The sequence below is a fragment of the Littorina saxatilis genome, linkage group LG13 (assembly GCF_037325665.1).
Source record: "Littorina saxatilis isolate snail1 linkage group LG13, US_GU_Lsax_2.0, whole genome shotgun sequence".
NCBI lineage: Eukaryota > Metazoa > Mollusca > Gastropoda > Littorinimorpha > Littorinidae > Littorina > Littorina saxatilis.
The window spans coordinates 1,411,817-1,435,679 of record NC_090257.1 but is presented as its reverse complement, the minus strand read 5'-3'; the positions used below and the strand labels follow the sequence as shown (position 1 = coordinate 1,435,679).

Here is a 23,863-nt window from a genome sequence, read left to right as displayed (position 1 = left end):
GGCTAGAATGAACAAACAAAATGTTTTGTTAATGGAACGTTTTAATTTGATGGGCTGAAAAAAGTTGCTTTTCCCCCCGGACCAAAAGGGGCAAACAAACCTGTGTGACAAAATAGGCCAATTATTATCAATATGTGCGACTTACACTTGCTCGCTTACGTGTAGAAACACACAACACGATAGTGATTACTCGCTGACAACGTGTACATGACGCTGCTCGCTAGTGATTTTTAGGTTTTTGCCCTCTTTAGTCTAAGATAAACTTGACATTTTCAGTTATTTCCATACACCATTTATCATTTGCTGTTTTTACATTTAATCAAGTTTTGACTAAATTTTTTAACATAGAGGGGGAATTGAGACGAGGGTCGTGGTGCGTGTGTGTGTGTGTAGAGCGATTCAGAGTAAACTACTGGACCGATCTTTATGAAATTTGACATGAGAGTTCCTGGGTATGAAATCCCCAGACGGTTTTTTCATTTTTTGGATACATGTCTTTGATGACGTCATATCCGGCTTTGGGGCAGGGATGTAGCTCAGTCGGTAGCGCGCTGGATTTGTATCCAGTTGGCCGCTGTCAGCGTGAGTTCGTCCCCACGTTCGGCGAGAGATTTATTTCTCAGAGTCAACTTTGTGTGCAGACTCTCCTTGGTGTCCGAACACCCCCGTGTGTACACGCAAGCACAAGACCAAGTGCGCACGAAAAAGATCCTGTAATCCATGTCAGTGTTCGGTGGGTTATAGAAACACGAAAATACCCAGCATGCTTCCTCCGAAAGCTGCCTAAATGGCAGGGAAAAAACGGTCATACACGTAAAAGCCGTGGGAGTTTCAGCCCATGAACGAACAAACAATATCCGGCTTTTTGTAAAAGTTGAGGCGGCACTGTCGCACCCTGATTTTTCAATCAAATTGATTGAATTTTTGTAAAGCAATCTTCGACGAAGGCCGGACTTTGGTATTGCATTTCTTCTTCTTCTTCTTCTTCTTCGTTCGTGGGCTGAAACTCCCACTTTCACTCGTGTTTTTGTACGAGTGGAATTTTACGTGTATGACCGTTTTTACCCATTAAGGCAGCCATACGCCGCTTTCGGAAGAAGCATGCTGGGTATTTTCGTGTTTCTATAATCCACCGAACTCTGACATGGATTACAGGATCTTTTCCGTGCGCATTTGGTCTTGTGCTTGCGCGTACACACGAAGGGGGATACGCCACTAGCAGGTCTGCACATAAGTTGACCTGGGACATCGGAAAAATCTCCACACTTAACCCACCAGGCGGCCGCGGCCGGGCCGGGATTCGATCCCTCGACCTTCCGATTACTAGAGGCCGACGTCTTACCACCCTGCCACAGCGCCCGTCATTGCATTTCAGCTTGATGGCTTAAAAATTCATTAATGACATTGGTCATTAAAAATCTGAAAATTTGATTTAAATTTTGTCTTTTATAAAACGATCTAAATTTACGTTAATCTTATTCTTCATCATTTTCTGATTCCAAAAACATATAAATATGTTATATTTGGATTAAAAACAAGCTCTGAAAATTAAAAATATAAAAATTATGATTAAAATCAAATTTCCGAAATCAATTTAAAAACAATTTCATCTTATTCCTTGTCGGTTCCTGATTCCAAAAATATATAGATATGATATGTTTGGATTAAAAACACGCTCAGAAAGTTAAAACGAAGAGAGGTACAGAAAAGCGTGCTATGCAGCACAGCAAAACCACAACCGCGCTAAACAGGCTCGTCAGTTTCACTGCGTTATGCATGAGCGGCGGACTACAGTCATTGTGAAAAAATGCAGTGCGTTCAGTTTCATTCTGTGAGTTCCACAGCTTGACTAAATGTAGTAATTTCGCCTTACACGACTTGTTTTTATATTTAGTCAAGTTTTGACTAAATATTTTAACATCGAGGGGGAATCGAAACGAGGGTCGTGGTGTATGTGCGTGTGTGTGTGCGTGTGTGTGTGTGTCTGTGTGTGTGTGTGTGTGTAGAGCGATTCAGACTAAACTACTGGACCGATCTTTATGAAATTTGACATGAGAGTTCCTGGGTATGAAATCCCTGAACGTTTTTTTCTTTTTTTGGATAAATGTCTTTGATGACGTCATATCCGGCTTTTCGTGAAAGTTGAGGCGGCACTGTCACGCCCTCATTTTTCAACCAAATTGGTTGAAATTTTGATCAAGTTCTCTTCGACGAAGCCCGGGGGTTCGGTATTGCATTTCAGCTTGGTGGCTTAAAAATTAATTAATGACTTTGGTCATTAAAAATCGGAAAATTGTAAAAAAAAATAAAAATTTATAAAACGATCCAAATTTACGTTTATCTTATTCTCCATCATTTGCTAATTCCAAAAACATATAAATATGTTATATTCGGATTAAAAACAAGCTCTGAAAATTAAATATATAAAAATTATTATCAAAATTTTTTTTTTGAAATCAATTTAAAAACACTTTCATCTTATTCCTTGTCGGTTCCTGATTCCAAAAATATATACATATGATATGTTTGGATTAAAAACACGCTCAGAAAGTTAAAACGAAGAGAGGTACAGAAAAGCGTGCTATCCTTCTTAGCGCAACTACTACCCCGCTCTTCTTGTCAATTCCACGTGCACTGCCTTTGCCACGGGCGGTGGAGTGACGATGCTACGAGTATACGGTCTTGCTGCGTTGCGTTGCGTTCAGTTTCATTCTGTGAGTTCGACAGCTACTTGACTAAATATTGTATTTTCGCCTTACGCGACTTGTTTTTTATTTGTCCCTCACCTACAAAGACAAGGTCAGCGTACAAGTGAACGTTTCAATAACTAACTTTTTTAGCCGGGTGTAAACTGGTGTGTCTGTGCTGACAGATGGTGGGCTATCCACTACACAACCCCACTTGTTACTAGGAAGTACAAGTGCACAGCCTTGCTAGAAGGTTGGCCCCTGAAACTCAATGAACAAGGTTCTCTTTGGGTACTGTCTGCAACATTCAATAATGGGCAAAAGATGCTCTGAGGATCAAGAAAGAGACCACCTCAAGTACCATTCTCCCCCATCCAACCCCACTGCCCTTGCCACGATTTCATTCCTCAAGCGACACCTTTATTGCAATTTACATTAACAAAAACAAAAGCCAGAACCTCCGTACTGTGAACAACAGTAGCACTTTGATGCACACACCCCACAAACCCAACAGTAGTAACTACAGTTGAACACTCCATTTCAGCCCCCTTCCCCTTTAAAACCCTTTTTCTTCCCCCAGATATTCTGATCATAACCTGGGGGGTTTCATGGTACTTGAACCGGTGAACAAGTCCTGTGATCTATACAGTGCCCGGTGAACAAGTCCTGTGATCTATACAGTGCCCGGTGAACAAGTCCTGTGATCTATACAGTGCTACGGTTCAACTTCAAGAGGGAGCAAGGGAAGAGAGCCCATTGTGAACCCTTTAGGGGTATGGGTGTGTCTGTGTGTTAAAATAAAGCTGGTTTTTTTCATGGGCAACTCTTTGGCCACTGGACCAGGGTGACCACAAAAGATGGGTACTCTTGCCCTCACTGAATCGCTGGCTGTCACATCTTCGGCTTATCTGCACAGCATTTTTGGCTCACGTAAGTGTAGCCTATGCGATCGTAACTTTGTCTGTCTGTGCGTGCGTGCGTGCGTGCGTGCGTCTGTGCGTGTGTATGTCTGTGGTAGAAACTCTAACATTTGAAGACGTCACATTACATTGACGTCACATTATGACGTAAGAGGGTTAGACGTCACGCGAAGGAAGTACTGACAGTCTCGGTCATTATTATTTTGAGCGGGCCGAGACTAGTTGGCAGTCGTGTCCTTGTAAGTAGGCTACATGCAGGCAGACAGATCTAGATCTAGTGTCTCGCTTTCTTGCACAGTTTCACCTATATGCTCTTTCTCTCTGTGTGTGTGTATGTGTGTGTGTGCGTGTGTGTGTGTGTGTGTGTGTGTGATTGAGTTTGTGTTACTGTTTGTCGATTTCTTACGTGAGCCTTGATGGCTTCGCCTCTTGTTCTAATGAACATACAGCACACAACTGCATGCAGTGTATGTCTTGGACCGTTTCAGGCCTCATGTTGTTGGATCTTGGAAATGCAGCAGCTCCATGAACCCTCATCAAGCCCAGGTCTGAGATATCCATCACGAGTTTGACATTGCACAGTATAGCTGTCGGGCTTGTCCCACCACTCAGGAGTTTGACATTGCACAGTATAGCTGTCGGGCTTGTCCCACCACTCAGCAGTTTGACATTGCACAGTATAGCTGTCGGGCTTGTCCCACCACTCAGGCTGTCCACTTCAAGCACCTGCAATTAATCAACGTTTAAGTGAAAAGAAAATCGAAAATTTTTATCTAAATTTTGATTTGATTAATATACTTACCCGAATCACATGATTTGCATTGACCCACTTCGATGCTTAGGTTATGATAAAAGCTACCCCGTCTAGGTATAAGGGGAGCAACCCCAACTAAAAAAGTGACTGCACCAGCATGACTGGCACCCTGGGTTACGTCCCATGTAGCACACTACGTCATCAATGGTGCTGGTCACGTGATACCCCTTCAATCGACTAATAGAACATGAAAAAATCGAGCGGGGCAGGAGGGAGGGAATTACTCATGTGATTCGGGTAAGTATATTAATCAAATCAAAATTTAGATAAAAATTTTCGATTATAATTACATATTCTTACGCCGAATCACATGATTTGCAGATAACTCCAACCAGGCGGTGGGTAAGATCAAAAAAGTTCAAACTCACCATCAATTTCTGGAAATGCACTAGCCCGCTGCCACCAAGGCAGGCAGGGACCTTGATCCATCGTTACAGAGCGAAGCAATGTCTCTCAGATAAAAGCTGATGAATACATCGTCTGATCGCCAATAAGCTGTATTCAAAACTTCGCTCATTCTGTGGGACCGCAAGACGGCCAAGGAAGAGGCCCAAGGCAGCAATGTCTCCCTATTAAACTGATAAAGACAAAAGCCGAGCACCAGTAAGCTGTGTGCAGGACATCATCCAACCTCCCAGACCGTAAAACGGCCGAGGAGGAGGCCCAGGCCCTGGAAAAAGAGCTCGGGCTGAACCTAGGGGAAAGATAGCCGATAGCTACGCCAAGGCGGAGGGGAAGAGAATCCCTCGCCAAAAAACTGGCCCACTGCCAAACATCAGGGAAAGAGCCGGTGAGAAAGAAAACATCTAGCTCACTCTAAAACCCTTGCCAGGAACTGGCCCACTGCCAAAAGACAGAACGAGGACCGAGAACCAACCTAAATGACAGTCGCAATGCCGCTCAGGCAAAAAATGCGAAAGACAGCATCAGAGAGCCCGTAAGCTGTGCTCAGCACTTCTTCCCATCTCCTGAACCATAAAAAAAACAGCCCAGAAAGGGGCTCAAGTCTTGAATAACCCGAGCCGAGTAGAGGGACAGACAAGCTGCCCCCCCCCCCCCCCCCCCTTACTATTGGAAGGAAATGCCAAAAACCCTGGAAACGACTAAGCGTAAGGTTGACCGATCATAAATGAAAAGCACCAACCTTCCCCAGGACCGTAAGACAATCATGCCAAAGAAAAAACCTTGGCATGGAGAGAGGCCCGAAAGGCCGGAGAGATAACGGTCAGCTCCAGAGAGGAGTGACCTGTTTCCTAGAAAGAGAGAGAGACGTCTGAGTACAAAAAACCAGAGTCAAACTCAAAGAAACAACTCAGAAGAGACGGTCACCAGAAGTCCACTACCAGTCCATGCAGAAGCACAGAGGGAGGTAAACAGAGGAAGAAGCGGCCTACGAAAAGTGTAAGCCGCCAGCAGAGCGGAGAACGCGGTGGCCAAAGCCTGATGTGACCGGTGACTCTAACCGAAATGACTAAAGTCAGAGTGATCACAAAGCAGTCTGCTTGTAGGTAAATGAAAGAAAATCAAAAACCCAAAACAGAAACGAGACTGGAAAGGAAAAACAGAAAACTGTGAAGCTAACCAGCCTTAAGACTCCCTGAACGAGAGTTCTCAAGAAGAAGGGCCCGAAGTAAATTCCGCGGCCGACCGAGCCCAGAAAATTCCTGAGTCTGGCTGAAAAACCAAACACGTCTGATACCTCAGAACCGAGAATCAGACACGGAACACAACAGGCAAGAGTCCGTAATAGATGCAAGTGGTAGAAGGGTGACCTTAACAGGCAACCCACCCCACCGGAAGTCGACCCAACTCGCCTCATGGCAGGATGAGGGAGAAGAGGATGTGCATGCCGATGTGGCATGCATTCACCTACTTTTTGTTGTAATTACTTTTGCTCAAGTCATTGCACGATGTAAAAAGAAGTAAACCGTGTTTTTATTGTGGCACGTTGTTGTGACCTGGTTTTGGTCGGAGCGTCACAAACTGCGTCGTTTAGTTCTAGAACACCGTGAGATTCACGTGCTCTTTTCCGTGTCTTGATTTTGAGGTGAGCCCTGCGAATCTGCGTTGCAAGTTTTAGAATACGTGTGACTCACGTGTTTTTAGCTTTGTGATGTCAGCTAGTTCCTTGATGTTCTTTCTGTTAAATATACCGTTTTAAGTTTTGGGCATGCACGGAGTGCGTGATCGGTTACTGATTGGTTGTAAAATAGTAGTTTCACCCGATTCTGTCTTAGGAATGTTGTTGGTTGGTCAATCCGGTGACCTTTGACTTTTGAATAACTATTCCATGTTAGGTTTTTGTTTCCATAAATACCGCTGCTTGACTCCTGTCTCGTCAGTCGATCTGAGGGTTTTAGGAAGCGTTTGGTTTTGATGTAAACGTATGAAGGTTATCAAGTGAACCAACGGAGTGTTTCTTATGTTTTAACGTCAACGTAATGTTCTTGGAGACAGTTGTTTCTCAAGTGTGAATCGTTTTGTGCCCTTCGTTTGTGAGGCAACACGTTTTGGTACTGCTGGTCAACCCACACAGCGCATAAGGTAATTTTGTTGTTACTTGTTTGTGTTGTGTTTTGGTCGCCATTTTGTAATGACTTTGTGAGTTGTTTATGTATAACGTGAGTTGAAAGTCTGACTTGTTGTAGTGTTTCTTTATTGTGTGTTCAACTGTTCTAGTGTTGTGAACGTACAGCAATGATTTGTAGACGCTAGAAAGTCGCTAATGTTTATGATAACTTGTGTTTTCTGTGGTTAACGAAGTTCGAAGTGAAACGTTTTCTCTGACTTTTTCAGCCTTACGTTAAAAGAATTTAGGTAAAAGAAGCTTGCGGTCTGTGGTGATCGTTTGTAAACGGGCTTATTTCTTGTAACGTTATTGAGGGAAAGTGGATGAGTAAATATCTTGTTTGTGACTTTGATTAACGCAGGAACGTTGTCGTTAGACTTTTTGGTATGACAGTTTGCTTTGTATTCCTGGCCTGATGAGTCAACGTTTTGTATTTTTCTGAAAGTAGCCATTTTGGTTTTAAACGTATGTATGCTAAGTTTCTTGAGTATTCTTAGTGCTTATGGTATTGTTGAACGTACGGAACGTAATTCTTTATTGTTGTTGAACGTACAGAACGTAACTCTTTATTGTTGTTGAAGGACTAACCAACGAGTGTTTGGTAATTGTAACTTTCTTGTCTGTTTGTCTTCGCCTGTCTTGTGATTGTTTATTTTTCTTGTATTTACTTCTCGTGTCTTATTAATGCTTTTGATACTTTTGCCATGTCTAATAATTTGTTTTCTTTTCTCTTTTTCTTTCTGTCCATAAGTTTTTTACCGCAATACGTAGTATCGCATTACGTGGTACTGTAACTATATATCTATACATTACTGATCCCTAGTGTCAGATGTAAAATAATAAACCAGTACTTTTGCGCGTTATCGCTTGTAACCTGTGTTTGTCATTTCGTATGAACAATATGTAGTACCAGCCTCGCTCACGAAGGCGCGCACAGTAAAAAACTTAGCTTGCTGTTGCCCAGTGAAGTAAAAAACTTTAGTTGCTGTCGTCCAGTAAAAAACTTAGCTGCTGACGCCCAGTGAAAGAACTTTAGCTGAAGTAAAAAACTTAGCTGCTGACGCCCAGTGAAAGAACTTTAGCTAAAGTAAAAAACTTAGCTGCTGACGCCCAGTAAAGAACTTTTGTTATTGACGCTCAATGAACGTAAACGTAGCTGTTGATAACCAGCAAAAGACTTTATTGTTACCTGTCACTGTGTTAGTGAACCATAGTTCAACGTAGATCAACTTGTCGGTTAGAGATCTTCCTACTCCGTATCCGGCGCATTTTTTGTGACTTTTGTGTATTATCCCAAACGACCCTCAGATCGATTCATTTTACTTTTTAAACAGATAAACCTTATGTAGGTTTTTTAGTGCTTTTGAATAAGCGAACATTGTAATGGAGGAGATTCCAGCAGATAAACCATTGGAAGCTTCAGGTTATGACATTAACGGCGATGAAGATGAACATTCTCAAAGGCCTAGGCGTGACATTAAGCCTACTGAAAAAGGTAGAGATTACCAGATTGAGATCAAAACTAGAAACTTTGCAAGACAACGAACATTCTTGGAACGAGCAATTGATGAGGTAGTAACAGAGCTTAACCAAGAAACTCCTAATCAAGAGTCGTTAACCAGTCAAAAACAAATTGTTTTGAGCATGTACAAGGATCTTGGTGACATAGAGAAAGGTCTTCGTAGTATTGGTAGCGGTGAAACCATTCAGGAAAGTTGGGATGATGTTCAAAGGACAGTTCAGACAATTATGTTTGACATTGATCGAGCTCGTGACAGACAATCGACTAGCGTGCAGGTGACTAAGAAGCCTACTTCCAGGCATAGCAGTGTTACACCTAGCGTTGGGTCATCCACCCACAAGTCAGCCAGTGGTAAGACTGCCAGCCATAAAGCAGCTAGCCTTACGTCAGCCATCCACAAGTCAGCTAGCCACAAGTCAGGTATCAGGAGATCAGGTAGCCAAGTAGCTTCTCGCGCCGAGTCTCTCCGCTCTAAAAGTGTTAGCTCTGAAGACACTAAATTGGCTCTTAAACTAGAGGCTGCATCCCTGGCCATAAAAGTGGAAGGTGACGCAATAAAGGAAGCTCAGTTTAGTGAACTGGATCTCTTACAACAACAATATGCTGAGAGAAATGCAGCTAGGCAGATTGAAGACGCAGCTAGGCAGGCTAAGGAAGCTGAGAGAACAGCAGCTAGGCAGGCCGAAGAAGCAGCTAGGCAGGCTAAGGAAGCTGAGAGAACAGCAGCTAGGCAGGCTGAAGAAGCAGCTAGGCAGGCTAAGGAAGCTGAGAGAACAGCAGCTAGGCAGGCCGAAGACGCAGCTAGGCAGGCTAAGGAAGCTGAGAGAATAGCATCTAGACAGGCCGAAGACGCAGCTGAAGCAGCTCTTGAAGAGATTAAACAGAAGAAGGCTTTGAGACAAATTCAGTCCACCGAATTAAAAACTAGCTTAAGAGAACAACAAGCTATGTTACAAGTATTGGAACAAGGTGAATCCGTTCAGCAGGATCTCCCTGATCTACCGTCAGTTGATTTGTTGAACACTAGGTTCCACCCTCATCCTTTCGTTCCCTTGTACAGTCTTGTAGCCCCTCCTCTAAACAATGAACAAACAGCGATAGGAATAGGGACAGGTGCTGCCGTCATTGCTGACCAAGGGACACACCAGCCAGCCTTGGACGCCACGTCTGTTCCTGTCTGCCAAGCTGCCGTCATTGCTGATCAAGGGACTCACCAGCCAGCCTTGGACGTCACGTCTGTTCCTGTCTGCAACGCCGCCAGCACCCGTGACATCTCTACTGTCAACGCTGCTGTCACCAACTTCATCGCAGGAACCACAACGACTGAGCCACGACAGCACGCGTTACCTGTCGTGGACCTCGTCGTTGGAGTCAACGCCTCTACACGTGCCGCTAGTACCAACAACGCCACCTATGAGGCGTACGGACCTCAACGTAGAGAGGATGTCAACGCCCCCCATCACGTCGGAACGAGCGCTCCTTTCGTCCATCAGGAGCCCTTCACACCCAACTACACGACGGCTGCAACTACATCCTCCATGCGGCCTACAGCGCTGCTGACCACACTGCAGCACCCTCTCGGTGCATACACTGGTCAGCCGCCTCTGCACAACGTTGGACACTCAACGACAAGCGTCACAGGCTCTCGCCCGCCTGATCTCGACCACACAGGTTGGTCCTATCACCTACCAGAGACAAGGGAAGGTGATGAGACGCAAGAACGACACACCTACTTCCCAGAAGAACGTCACCAACGCATGGACCACAGACGTTTTCAAGTTACCCCACCCTGTTTCCCCTATGATACCCACCTACATCCCAAACCAGAGCCTTTCGTGCCCACATTCCTGGACCCACATCAGACCACCCCCAAAGTTATTTGGGGAAACGAAAACGCAAGGCCCCCTGCGTACATGAACTTTGACAAGGAATGTCATGCAGATCGTCCATTTGCCACCTACCCCCCGTCTGCGTACTACCAACGTCCACTTGCTACTCCTGCCAAGCAGGACACTCCTATGGACTCTCTCGCCAAAACCCTATCAGACGCTCTGATGATCAACCGTTTGCCGATGCAGGAGCCGTGCATTTTTGTTGGTGACCCTCTCCAATATCCAATTTGGAGGTCGTCGTTTTCGTTCCTCATCGAGAGACAGAACATAACCAGCAGTGAGAAGTTATTGTATCTGCAACGGTACATCGGAGGTCAAGCAAAGGAGGCCGTGACCGGCTTCTTTCTGCTGAGAGAAGGTGATGCCTACGAGAGAGCCATGGAAGTGCTGGAAAATCGGTTCGGCAACTCATACGTCGTTTCGCAAGCTTTCCGGACCAAGCTGGACGAATGGACCCCAGTCAAAAGCAAGGATCCCAAGGGACTCAGAAGTCTGGCCGATTTCTTGCAGCAATGTTCCGTTGCTGCCCAGGAAGTTGGTGGACTGAGCATCCTGGATGATGCCCAATACTTACGGAAGATCGTCGGAAAGCTCCCAGACTGGATGAGTCACAGATGGTCTAGAACAGTTGCTCGAACCAAGGTTGAAAAGAAGAGGTATCCTCTGTTCAATGAACTCGTGTCGTTCATTACCCTCGAAGCAGACATTTCTAACGACCCTGTTTTCGGCTTGACAAGTGCATCGGGGACACCAAGAAAGTTCACAACGAACCTGTCAACCCTGACAGAGGATGTCACCGCATGTCTGCACTGTCAACTTCCGGACCATGACGCTGGGACATGTAAGGAACTCATAGTGAAGCCTCTGGTTGAGATACGAGATTTTCTGTTCAAGAACCGTATCTGCTACGGATGTCTGAGAAGCAAGGATCACCAGAGCCGTCAATGTAAGCAGAAACAGACGTGCAAGAAGTGCAAGAAGGCTCATCCCACTTGTCTTCATGATGACAATTTCAAATATCAGAACAGTATGAGTGAAACCAAAGGGGCGAGTGAACACAAGAACAATTACCGTACCTCTGCTGCTGACGTTCAAGAGCCACTGTCATCGTCGACCCCTACGGTGTCTGCTCTTAAGGCCAGCGAGGAAAACAGCATCGGTTTCACGTCTATGATCGTTCCCGTTCTCGTTTCCAGTGACTCTAACCCCAACGTAGAAGTGCTGACGTACGCACTACTGGACACTATGTCCAACGCCACTTTTGTAGTGCAGTCAGTGGCTGAAGAAGTTAAAGCCAAATCGCAGCCGACTACACTCAGGGTCTCCACACTGACTGAGGACAATGCTGTGGTCTCCGGCAGGAAGTACTCTGGATTGCGTGTCCGCTCTCCTACCTCCAGTGAGTTTGTCAGGCTCCCTTCTGCCATCTCACGACCTTATCTGACCGTTGACCCCACTCATATCCCCACCTCAGAGACTGTCAAAGCTTACCCACATCTCCAACACCTGTCCCCAAAACTGCCCCCCTTGTACCCTGACTGCGAAGCAGGCCTCCTCATTGGCTACGACTGCGCTGAAGCCCTCATGCCCCTAAACGTTGTCCAAGGACTGCCATTCGCAGTAGAGACTAAGTTAGGTTGGAGCATCGTCGGCAAGGCACCGCATTCCGTCGCCTTTGATGGCATAGCCTCGTCCATGCGCGTCATCGTCAAGCCAGGATCGAGGGAAGAAGAACGTGTAGCTCACGTCTACAAGGTACAGGTGGACGAAGTCTCGTGTACTGACCCATTACATGTTATGGAAAGAGACTTTGCAAGTGACTCAGGATCCATGTCCCAGGACGATGTAAAGTTCAAGAAGATCGTGAAGGTCAACGAAGCTGGTCACTACGAGATGCTCTTACCATTTCGACCAGAGAAACCGTCCCTCCCCGACAACAGAAGTGCCGCAGTCAAGCATCTGAAGGGCCTGAAACGCCAGAAAAAACGAGGGTACCGTGATGACTGCGTCAAGGTCATGACATTAATCTTGTACGGGCTGATCGTGACGTGTTTTGCCTCTAGGGCAATCCACATTGAAACCCTGGATGACATGTCAAGTGATTCCTTCATCAACGCCCTACGCATTGTTGTCTCCATGCGAGGAAACATATCACGCATTTGGTGTGACAAAGGAACGAACTTTGTAGGTGCATGCAATGAGTTCAAACTGGCATGGAAGGAGATGGACTCTGAACGACTGACATCAAAGATGCTGGAAAGCAAATGTGAGTTCAAGTTCAACCCCCCTGCAGCTAGTCACATGGGTGGCGTTTGGGAGCGTCAGATCCGAACGATACGCAGCATCCTGAATGGTCTTCTCAGAAGATCAGGCCAGCGTCTCACTACTTCATCACTTCGTACGTTCCTATACGAGGTGATGGCCATCGTGAACAGTCGACCACTGTCTGTCGAGTCACTGGAATCGGCAGATGGACCACGCCCTTTGACCCCCAACCACGTCCTCACCATGAAGTCAGGTGCCATCCTTCCGCCCCCTGGTGTGTTTGAAGATCCAGACCTGTACGCCAGGAAACGTTGGCGCTGTGTCCAGCGGATGGCAGACGAATTCTGGCTGCTATGGAAGAGCCAGTACCTTTCACTCTTGCAGAAACGTCGTGTCTGGCTACATCCCCAGGCAAACGTACAGGTGGGAGATGTTGTTGTCTTGCATGACCAGAACTTGTGCAGATCAGAGTGGTGCATGGCTCGTGTAGTCGAAGTGATGCCGGGATCTGATGGACTGGTCAGACGAGTGAAAGTGCATGTTGGAACAAAGGATCTAGACAATCACGGCCGTCCCACTGGTGATAGTCGCATATTAGAGCGACCTATTCACAAAATGACTGTGTTAGTTGATCGTGAAAATCACGAAGACAAAGCTGCGTAGGCGAACTGAAAGAACATTGAACGTTGGAGTGTTTTTCCAATTTGACAGTTGTAGATTGTTGCGGTTTGTTTTTATACCAGATGATGTAACGGACATTTATGGTTTAAGTGGTGCGTTCTTTTTATGCCGTCGAGTAAATGACTAGTGGCATTTAGTTGAAACGAGATGTGTTGAAACATTGAAAATGATTGAACCGTAATATTGCTGTGTAAATGTTTTGCAACACAATGGTTTTGAGTTGTAAATTTGAAATGTCTAAATCTGCGTTATTCTTCTTTTGATATAAGGAATGTGTTTGTACAAAGGTTTTTTGAAGTAAATTATATTAATATAATTTCCGGTGGGAGTGTGCATGCCGATGTGGCATGCATTCACCTACTTTTTGTTGTAATTACGTTTGCTCAAGTCATTGCACGATGTAAAAAGAAGTAAACCGTGTTTTTATTGTGGCACGTTGTTGTGACCTGGTTTTGGTCGGAGCGTCACAAACTGCGTCGTTTAGTCTTAGAACACCGTGAGATTCACGTGCTATTTTTCGTGTCTTGATTTTGAGGTGAGCCCTGCGAATCTGCGTTGCAAGTTTTAGAATACGTGTGACTCACGTGTTTTTAGCTTTGTGATGTCAGCTAGTTCCTTGATGTTCTTTCTGTTAAATATACCGTTTTAAGTTTTGGGCATGCACGGAGTGCGTGATCGGTTACTGATTGGTTGTAAAATAGTAGTTTCACCCGATTCTGTCTTAGGAATGTTGTTGGTTGGTCAATCCGGTGACCTTTGACTTTTGAATAACTATTCCATGTTAGGTTTTTGTTTCCATAAATACCGCTGCTTGACTCCTGTCTCGTCAGTCGATCTGAGGGTTTTAGGAAGCGTTTGGTTTTGATGTAAACGTATGAAGGTTATCAAGTGAACCAACGGAGTGTTTCTTATGTTTTAACGTCAACGTAATGTTCTTGGAGACAGTTGTTTCTCAAGTGTGAATCGTTTTGTGCCCTTCGTTTGTGAGGCAACACGTTTTGGTACTGCTGGTCAACCCACACAGCGCATAAGGTAATTTTGTTGTTACTTGTTTGTGTTGTGTTTTGGTCGCCATTTTGTAATGACTTTGTGAGTTGTTTATGTATAACGTGAGTTGAAAGTCTGACTTGTTGTAGTGTTTCTTTATTGTGTGTTCAACTGTTCTAGTGTTGTGAACGTACAGCAATGATTTGTAGACGCTAGAAAGTCGCTAATGTTTATGATAACTTGTGTTTTCTGTGGTTAACGAAGTTCGAAGTGAAACGTTTTCTCTGACTTTTTCAGCCTTACGTTAAAAGAATTTAGGTAAAAGAAGCTTGCGGTCTGTGGTGATCGTTTGTAAACGGGCTTATTTCTTGTAACGTTATTGAGGGAAAGTGGATGAGTAAATATCTTGTTTGTGACTTTGATTAACGCAGGAACGTTGTCGTTAGACTTTTTGGTATGACAGTTTGCTTTGTATTCCTGGCCTGATGAGTCAACGTTTTGTATTTTTCTGAAAGTAGCCATTTTGGTTTTAAACGTATGTATGCTAAGTTTCTTGAGTATTCTTAGTGCTTATGGTATTGTTGAACGTACGGAACGTAATTCTTTATTGTTGTTGAACGTACAGAACGTAACTCTTTATTGTTGTTGAAGGACTAACCAACGAGTGTTTGGTAATTGTAACTTTCTTGTCTGTTTGTCTTCGCCTGTCTTGTGATTGTTTATTTTTCTTGTATTTACTTCTCGTGTCTTATTAATGCTTTTGATACTTTTGCCATGTCTAATAATTTGTTTTCTTTTCTCTTTTTCTTTCTGTCCATAAGTTTTTTACCGCAATACGTAGTATCGCATTACGTGGTACTGTAACTATATATCTATACATTACTGATCCCTAGTGTCAGATGTAAAATAATAAACCAGTACTTTTGCGCGTTATCGCTTGTAACCTGTGTTTGTCATTTCGTATGAACAATATGTAGTACCAGCCTCGCTCACGAAGGCGCGCACAGAGGAAGACACAAATTCTAGAGACACGGAGACCGTAGTCGCCCATGCCAGGCAGGAGACTATTACACGAGCTAAGGCTGAGAGCCGGAACGCCCGTAGACCTGCCATCAAAGATGCTGGGCTGAAAGCCCGCACCAAGAAACCAGGAAATTAACTAGACCTCCACCGAAAGGGGAGGGTTAGCCAATAAAGCTGAGAAAAGTGATAGGCCACAAGAATGACCCCTCACCATGCATTGCTAAAACCAATGCAAACTCAGTAAAATCTGAATGTAACTTCCGAGGCCAACTCAAGTAAACCTTAAGTTTGGACGAAACACCAGAACAAGTCCGATCGCTAGAGAAAGACAGAGTCTAAATCGGCGAAAGACCCACAAGGACCGAGTCCAAAAGAGCAAACAACAACCACCACCACCAACGGAAGAAATGGCTGTTGTACCAGCCGAGGCTAAAAAACCCGGATGCCCTAATGCCGGCTGTTGTTCCCAAAAAACACAGACTAAGACGTCTGTGAAAGGAAGAACCTCTCCGGATAAACCTGAGCTGAGGACTTAGCCTGAAAAAGCTGAGTCTGCTTAGGTAGAGCCCGTTTTGCTGCTTCAAAGCTTGAAGAGCAAAAGAAGAGACCTGAAGGTCCCTACAAATCTTTATCTCCTTGGAGGCCAGGAGGCCAGGGAGGCCTTGGAAGCCAGGAGACCTTAGAGGCCAGGAGGCCTTAGAGGCCCGGAGGCCATGGAGGCCTTGGAGACCAGGAGGCCTAAGAGGCCAGGAGGCCTTGGAAGCCAGGAGACCTTAGAGGCCAGGAGGCCTAAGAGGCCAGGAGGCCTTGGAGGCCAGGAGGCCTTGGAGGCCATGGAGGCCTTGGAGACCAGGAGGCCTTAGAGGCCAGGAGGCCTAGGAGGCCAGGAGGCCTTGGAGGCCAGGAGGCCTTAGAGGCCAGGAGGCCTTGGGGGCCAGGAGGCCTAAGAGACCAGGAGGCTTCAGAGACCAGGAGGACTTGAAGGCCAGGAGGCCTTAGAGGCCAGGAGGCCGAAGAGAGACCCATCCACCAAGGGTGAAGAACTAAGGGTGTCTCATTGATTCCTCACAAACTAGGAATGGGCGAGGAACAAGTCCCGTCTGTACATGACCGTATGGGCATTGTGCAGAGAGGAAGGCCTTCTCCGTTCTAAATTCGCCCTAGCAAAGGTGGAGAAAGCATCCCCTGCGTCCTGCTCTTAACCGAGTGTAAAGGGCGCAAAGAACTCCGTAAAGGAGTGTCTCCGAGATGGAAGCAAGTTCCAAAAGCTGTCTGCCCACTTCCTCAGAGGGGAAGAGAGTCTGCTCAGAGAGCAGGGGACTCGAAACGTTCCCCAAAGAAGAAGTTCCGGCGTGACCGGCAAAGGTGCACGCAGAGGGGCAAAAGACGACAGCAAATTCCGGGACATCTTGGGCAAAGGCAACCTCCTCTGAGCCGCTAATGTCCCGAAGCTGGGAAGGCCGGAGCCTGAAGCCCCTTTCCTGCAGGTCAACGGCCAAACTTCACCCCTGACTAAGAGGAGGATGAGAGGCGTCGAAGACCAAAGGCACAGGAAGTGAGGAGAACGGCAGAACCCACTACCGAAGTGTGTGGTAGCTGCTAATCCGCCTGAGGCAGGGAGCCTGCAAGCCCAAAGGGCACTGCTGACGAAAAAACCAGACTCAAACCAGATGGGACCATAGCAGGTCCACTATCCAGTGAGCCCCCACTTCCGGCCGGAGCCAGAAGCGCAGAGGTCGCGCACGATCGCCGACATAAGGCAAGGTTCAAACCGAACGTGACCATAGTCTGTGCACTAACCAGTGAACCTACGCTTCCAGCCGGAACCAGACGCAAAGCTGTCGCGGACGACTGCTGAAGTAGGGCAAGCTCGAACCAGAAGTGACAGCAGCCTGTGCACTAACCGGTGAGCTCACACTTCCGTCCGCAGCCAGAAGCGCAGAGGTCGCGTACGACCACCGCCGTAAGGCAAGGTTCGAACTGAACGTGCCAGTAGCCTGTGCACTAACCAGTGAACCGATACTTCCAGCCGGAACTGGAAGCACAGCCGTCGCGTACGACTGCTGCCGTAGGGCAAGGCTCGAAACCGGACGTGACAGCAGTCTGTACACTAACCAGTGAACCTACGCTTCCGGCCGTAACCGGAAGCGGCGCTGTCGCGGACGACTGCTGAAGTAGGTAAAGGCTCGAACCAGAAGTGACAGCAACCTGAGCACTAACCAGTGAACCTACACTTCCGGCCGGAACCGGAAGCCCAGCTGACGCTGACGACTGCTGACGTAGGGTAAGGCCCGAACCGGACGTGACAGCAGCCTGTGCACTACCGGTGAACCTACACTTCCGGCCGGAACCGGAAGCGCAGCTGCCGCGGACGACTGCTGACGTAAGGCAAGGCTCAAACCGGACGTGAACGTAGTCCGAACACTAGCCAGTGAGCCTTTTACTTCCGGCCTGAGCCGGAAGCAGCTGTCGCGGACGACTGCTGACGTAAGATGTGGGACGCACCGGACGTGACAGCAGGCTGCGCACGAGCGGAAGAACCACTGCTTCCGGCCGGAAGCCCAGCTGTCGCGTACAACTGCTGGTGTAAGGCGGGGTTCGGTCCGGACGTGAACGCAAGTCGCTCACTAGACGGTGAACCCCTACTTCCTGCCAAAGCAGGAAGCCCAGCTGTCGGAACCGACTGCTGGAGTACGGAGAGGTTCTGACCCGACGTGAACGCAAGTCGCTCACTAGCAGGAGAACATCCGATTCCGGAAACCGGAAGTGCAGCTGCCGTAAACGGCTGCTGCAGACACCAACCTTGAAGTGGCCGGATCCCCGGAGGGACATGCACTGTTGCGCTACCGCAAGCGGAAGGCAACAAATGCCGGCCAGGAAGAGGAGAAGAAGATCCCCAAGGGACCGTCCAGAAACATCGCGGTGGACAGCAGCCTGGTCCGAGAAGACCCAGAGTCTGAAGGAGAGAACGTCGCCTAACCCCCAGGCGGGGGGCAGAGCTGGCGACGAAGTCCGCCGCGGCAAACCTCGCGAACGAGGGAATCTATTTCTGGAAATAAGCAAAAGATAAGTGCAGACCCCAGAGCCCTAGACTCTGGAGCCGAAACAGACGTAAAACGACAGCCTTAGAGGCCAAAACGGACGGCAGAGAGCCAGACGGCCAATCGTCCGTAACATAAAAAACGGCACAGAACAACGTAAAAAAAAAAAAAAAAAAAAAAAAAAAAAAATTGCCTAAAATTGTGCCAACATGAACAACAACGGAGTTCTTCAAAATAAGAGGCTGCCGAGGGATAGAGCTTAGCAGGGCCCAAGCCCTAACCCTCGGCCTTAGCTCCCTCTAATTCTCATTAACGGCCATGTAAGCACCAAGAGAAAAATAATCAAACAACTGAAACTAGCAAAGTCCGAAAGGACGCCAACCTTTCAGAAGCCAGCAAAGAGGGCAGCTAAAACCAGTTTAGAAGCTACCAAAGGCAGCTAAACAACTAGCTATACGAAGAGTTAAGCGTCCGAGTACGGACGAAAAAAAAACATAACAACAACATGCTAGCTAAAAATGGCGACCAAGGAGGAAGCCACAAGTCTGAAAATAACAAAGTCCGTACAGACACAAACATTTCAGAAGCAAGCAAGCAAATAGATAAGCACGTACGTAAAAGCTACCGACGGCAGCTACAGAGCAAGCTACGACAGCGTTAATAGACCGAACCCGGCTAAAACAACAGAAGCCAGACAACGTGCTAATGCAAATGGCGACCGTGAGGAAGCCAAACAACTGCTGAAAACTTCAGAGTCCAACGGACATGCGAAATTCACAGCAGAAACAATAAAACATTCAAGAAAAAATGAACGATCTCACCAGCTGCAAGCCAGCAAGAAGTAGACGGGGGCCGAGGCCGGTGGGTGCCGTAGACACAAAACCAGCCAGAGCAAAAGCAAACACAACCGTCACCCTTGAGTGATAGTAGTCGATTGAAGGGGTATCACGTGACCAGCACCATTGATGACGTAGTGTGCTACATGGGACGTAACCCAGGGTGCCAGTCATGCTGGTGCAGTCACTTTTTTAGTTGGGGTTGCTCCCCTTATACCTAGACGGGGTAGCTTTTATCATAACCTAAGCATCGAAGTGGGTCAATGCAAATCATGTGATTCGGCGTAAGAATATGTAATTATAACTTGCATTATCATTATTTTATACACACATACAGCTGCACACAATCCTCATAACACAAACAGAAGTTGAGCTACTGACACTTGTCGATTCAATAGAATTTAGACGACAAGAGGTTTACCCAGTATTTTGATGCGTTGTATCCAGGACCTGTCCACCAAGACCTATTCACCGGTACACCTGATGCACATCACACAGTGGAACACACACCCACCCCACCCCCCACCCCCCCCCCCCCCACCCCCCCCCCCCCCCCCCACCTGTTAAGACCCTGCCTCATATAAGAATTTTATTTGTTCACAACCTCAGTAAATTGTACCCCATTTTTTGGTTTACTTCCTGAGACCTAATTTTTTCCCTCAGATTTTTTGTTTAGGTCTTAGTTTTTTTTTATTTCTTTTGATTAATTTTTTTTTCTTCTCTGGTACATGTAGTCATATAGTGCTCACATCACCCAAGAAGAACAGCTCACCTCGTATCTTGATGTGTACCCAGACAGCGGATGCAGCAGAAGCGCGCCCCACACTGGACACACGTGTAGTTGGAGGAGAACCCACACACAGCACAGAAATGTCGCTCTGGAAGGGGAGACGGAGGGGCCGAGGCGGAGAAGTAGGTCACCCCTTCTCGGTTCACCATTTGCTGTGAGGACAGGTACTAAGTAATGGCAGTAGGTTAGAGTCGTGTGCAGTTTGAGATGAAACTAAAATGTGCTCACTGGAACTCCCTTTTGGCTTAAACAAAACTTTTCAGTTTCAGTATCGTATCATACTCCCTTTTGAGACCCCCCCCCCCCCCAATTTAAGACTTCCCCAGGGTTCATTTACAAGTGCGCCCTGCGCCAATGGCGCATTAAATCTAAAAATTGTCCCATCACAATTCCCTTCAGTGCGTCAAAGGGCGCATTGAGATTACATACCACTGCGCCACCAAATGTACACTTTACATCGGATCACACACACACACACACAGATAACATGATACAGCGACTAATTCTCAGATGGCACCATTTGCACTATTTTGCATCTTTGGTCAAAACACGTACAGGCCTCTTTGGCGCTTCTTGCCTTCGACTATGTCCCATCGGAATTTGGTCGAGGGGGACAAATGTCCCATTGCCGTATTCTCCCCGGCTAAACCCTACTTCCCCCTTTTAAGACCTTCATGTTTTAGTTAAATTAGTATATTATATTTTCTGTTCATAACAGTTGCAAATTTACCACCATTTTAAGACGAAATTTTCTCAGATTTGTTTTAGGATTTAAAAGGGGGGTTCTGCTGTATAAAACTGATTTATTTTACAATCACCTTGAGACAAAAGTAAAATGCATTTTACAACTGATTTATTTGAACGACCTTAAACAGGAATGGCTAGAGAACTATTCTTAGGATTCTCTACAAGTAAGAACACTAGACAAAAAGTGAGCAAGTTTTATGCTGATGTATTTTTCTAACATCAGAAACACCAACAAGTTAGAACCGAACAAGCATCTCTCACGATCCCTGAAGATAATGATGAACTAGTTGCATTTTACATTCTTTATACAATCAGTCGAATTCCCCCTACCCATTCCAGGGCTTGACTCCAAGTGTAAAAGGCGAACAACAAGAAAAAAGAAGAAGACCCCCCACCCATTCCAGGGCTTGACTCCAAGTGTAAAAGGCGAACAACAAGAAAAAAGAAGAAGACCCCCCACCCATTCCAGGGCTTGACTCCACGTGTAAAAGGCGAACAACAAGAAGAAAGAAGAAGACCCCCCACCCATTCCAGGGCTTGACTCCACGTGTAAAAGGCGAACAACAAGAAAAAAGAAGAAGACCCCCCACCCATTCCAGGGCTTGACTCCATGTGTAAAAGGCGAACAACAAGAAAAAAGAAGAAGACCCTCCACCCATTCCAGGGCTTGACTCCAAGTATAAAAGACGAACAACAAGAAAAAAGAAGAAGACCCCCCCACCCATTCCAGGGCTTGACTCCAAGTGTAAAAGACGAACAACAAGAAAAAAGAAGAAGACCCCCCCACCCATTCCAGGGCTTGACTCCAAGTGTAAAAGACGAACAACAAGAAAAAAGAAGAAGACCCCCCCACCCATTCCAGGGCTTGACTCCAAGTGTAAAAGACGAACAACAAGAAAAAAGAAGAAGACCCCCCACCCATTCCAGGAATTGACTCCAAGTGTAAAAGGCGAACAACAAGAAAAAAGAAGAAGACCCCCCCACCCATTCCAGGGCTTGACTCCAAGTGTAAAAGACGAACAACAAGAAAAAAGAAGAAGACCCCCCCACCCATTCCAGGGCTTGACTCCAAGTGTAAAAGGCGAACAACAAGAAAAAAGAAGAAGACCCCCCACCCCACCCCCTTGCTTTTTCAGTGTTTCTGTTGATAGCCACTGTAAATAAACCCGCATTTAAAAACTCACTCCCTCTCAAGACCTCATTTTCTCAAATTTTCAGGTCATAAACAAGAGTCACATCAAACATTTATATGTGTTATTGTGTTAATAGGAGGCTGTTTCTGCATAACTCATGATATTCTGTCCTATTGCACAACTACACTGAGCCCATTACTAAGAATCTTTATTAAATGAGGCAGAGCTATGGTTGTCAGATCACGTTACAAATTAAACAAAATTTACCCCAGCTATGGGTCAAATAGCCAGGCAGGATAGGCTCGTCAACCCTGGCAGGCAGCTATCCTAAGAGAAGACCACTCTGAATTCAAAACGAGGGTGGAGGAGGCTCATCATCCATGGAAGGAAACTCGTCTAGGAGAAGGAAAACTCCGAAATGAAACCCACGCAGTCCCTCGAAGACGGAACGGCACTGGCCTTTTTAGGCGGGGAGCAGACCGGGTGCCTACGCTACTTTCGACAAATGGTTGTGTCATCAACGAATCAAACAAAATTTAAGGCGAACCTCTTCTTCAAGGAGAGCTGCAAAAGTCTTCCTGTAGCGCTGTTTGAAATCACCCCTTGATTTCCGTCTCTTCTTGCTGCTTGGACCTAGAAATATAACAGAACATTCAAGCAACACTTTTATATAAAAGGAATTTCCAAATCCGCATATTATAATATATATAACAGCAAATTTTCATTTCATACCTGAGTATTGATACTAATACCAAGGTTTACCATGTGTGGTGGCCTGCACTGCAGAGGAGGGATGACACGGCACACACAATATTGCACAACTTACCATTCACATCCATGGCTTCTTCGAATTTGGGAGCCTTCTTGCTCATCTTCAGGTCTGCATGAGGATCTTCAGAAAAGTTGTCGAATTCCAGAGCTTCCAGCACCTTCCGCTGTCTTCTGCGTCTTGAAACATCATCCAAGACCCTCTTTTGTTCGGCCGTCTTTTGACGCGCTGAAAATTGAACATTAAGTACGAGTTACACAAAAAGCACACGTTTATTAAACAGATTAATGCCTACAAATGCAACAAAACTTGCCGATAGGATAAGGCACTCCCTCTTTTGTTAAAAACAAGGAATAATAGTCCGGCATACGCACCAGATTCGCGTTTGTCCGCCATGCTGGTTTAAGTCCAGGGGAAGTAACCCTGACGTGTTCTGTTACCGTACAATCAGCAAAGCACAAATATCTAAAGGGAGAGAAGCGCTCCAAATACACACTCAATCAATCAATCAATATGAGGCTTACATCGCGCGTATTCCGTGGGTACAGTTCTAAGCGCAGGGATATATTTTTTTATTTATCTTATTTTTATTTTATGCAATTTATATCGCACACATATTCAAGGCACACATATTCAAGGCGCAGGGATTTATTTATGCCGTGTGAGATGGAATTTTTTCAAAATGATCACGCATTCACATCGGCCAGCAGATCGCAGCCATTTCGGCGCATATCCTACTTTTCACGGCCTATTATTCCAAGTCACACGGGTATTTTGGTGGACATTTTTATCTATGCCGATACAATTTTGCCAGGAAAGACCCTTTTGTCAATCGTGGGATCTTTAACGTGCATACCCCAATGTAGTGTACACGAAGGGACCTCGGTTTTTCGTCTCATCCGCCAAAGACTAGCACTTGAACCCACCACCTAGGTTAGGAAAGGGGGGAGAAAATTGCTAACGCCCTGACCCAGGGTCGAACTCGCAACCTCTCGCTTCCGAGCGCAAGTGCGTTACCACTCGGCCACCCATATGTGCAAAGGAGTATAAAGCGAGAGTTATCTATATATATATATTTTTTTTTTCATTACTTTATTGTCCCATCGCTGGGAAATTCGAGTCGCTTCCTACCAGTGGAAAGCTAGCAGCAACGGAGTCGCGCTACCCAGGTTGAATGACCAAGGTCT

General features: G+C 46.2%; 1 protein-coding gene across 2 annotated transcripts; it reads right to left on the bottom strand.

Moving 5' to 3' along the window:
- Positions 1 to 4,007: 4,007 nt before the first annotated feature.
- Positions 4,008 to 23,112, bottom strand: LOC138946231 (zinc finger HIT domain-containing protein 1-like). 2 transcript variants are annotated; one of them, XM_070317756.1, is made up of 5 exons: positions 23,051 to 23,112; positions 22,734 to 22,904; positions 22,455 to 22,540; positions 20,010 to 20,194; positions 4,008 to 4,333 (listed from the first exon to the last, which is right to left on the bottom strand). In XM_070317756.1, the coding sequence occupies exons 1-5, from the start codon at positions 23,070 to 23,072 to the stop codon at positions 4,312 to 4,314; spliced, it is 486 nt and encodes a 161-aa protein (XP_070173857.1). In that variant the 5' UTR covers positions 23,073 to 23,112; the 3' UTR covers positions 4,008 to 4,311. The 2 variants fall into 2 exon arrangements, with proteins under 2 accessions (XP_070173857.1, XP_070173858.1); XM_070317757.1 differs by having other exon boundaries at positions 4,009 to 4,333; positions 20,010 to 20,179.
- Positions 23,113 to 23,863: the final 751 nt, after the last annotated feature.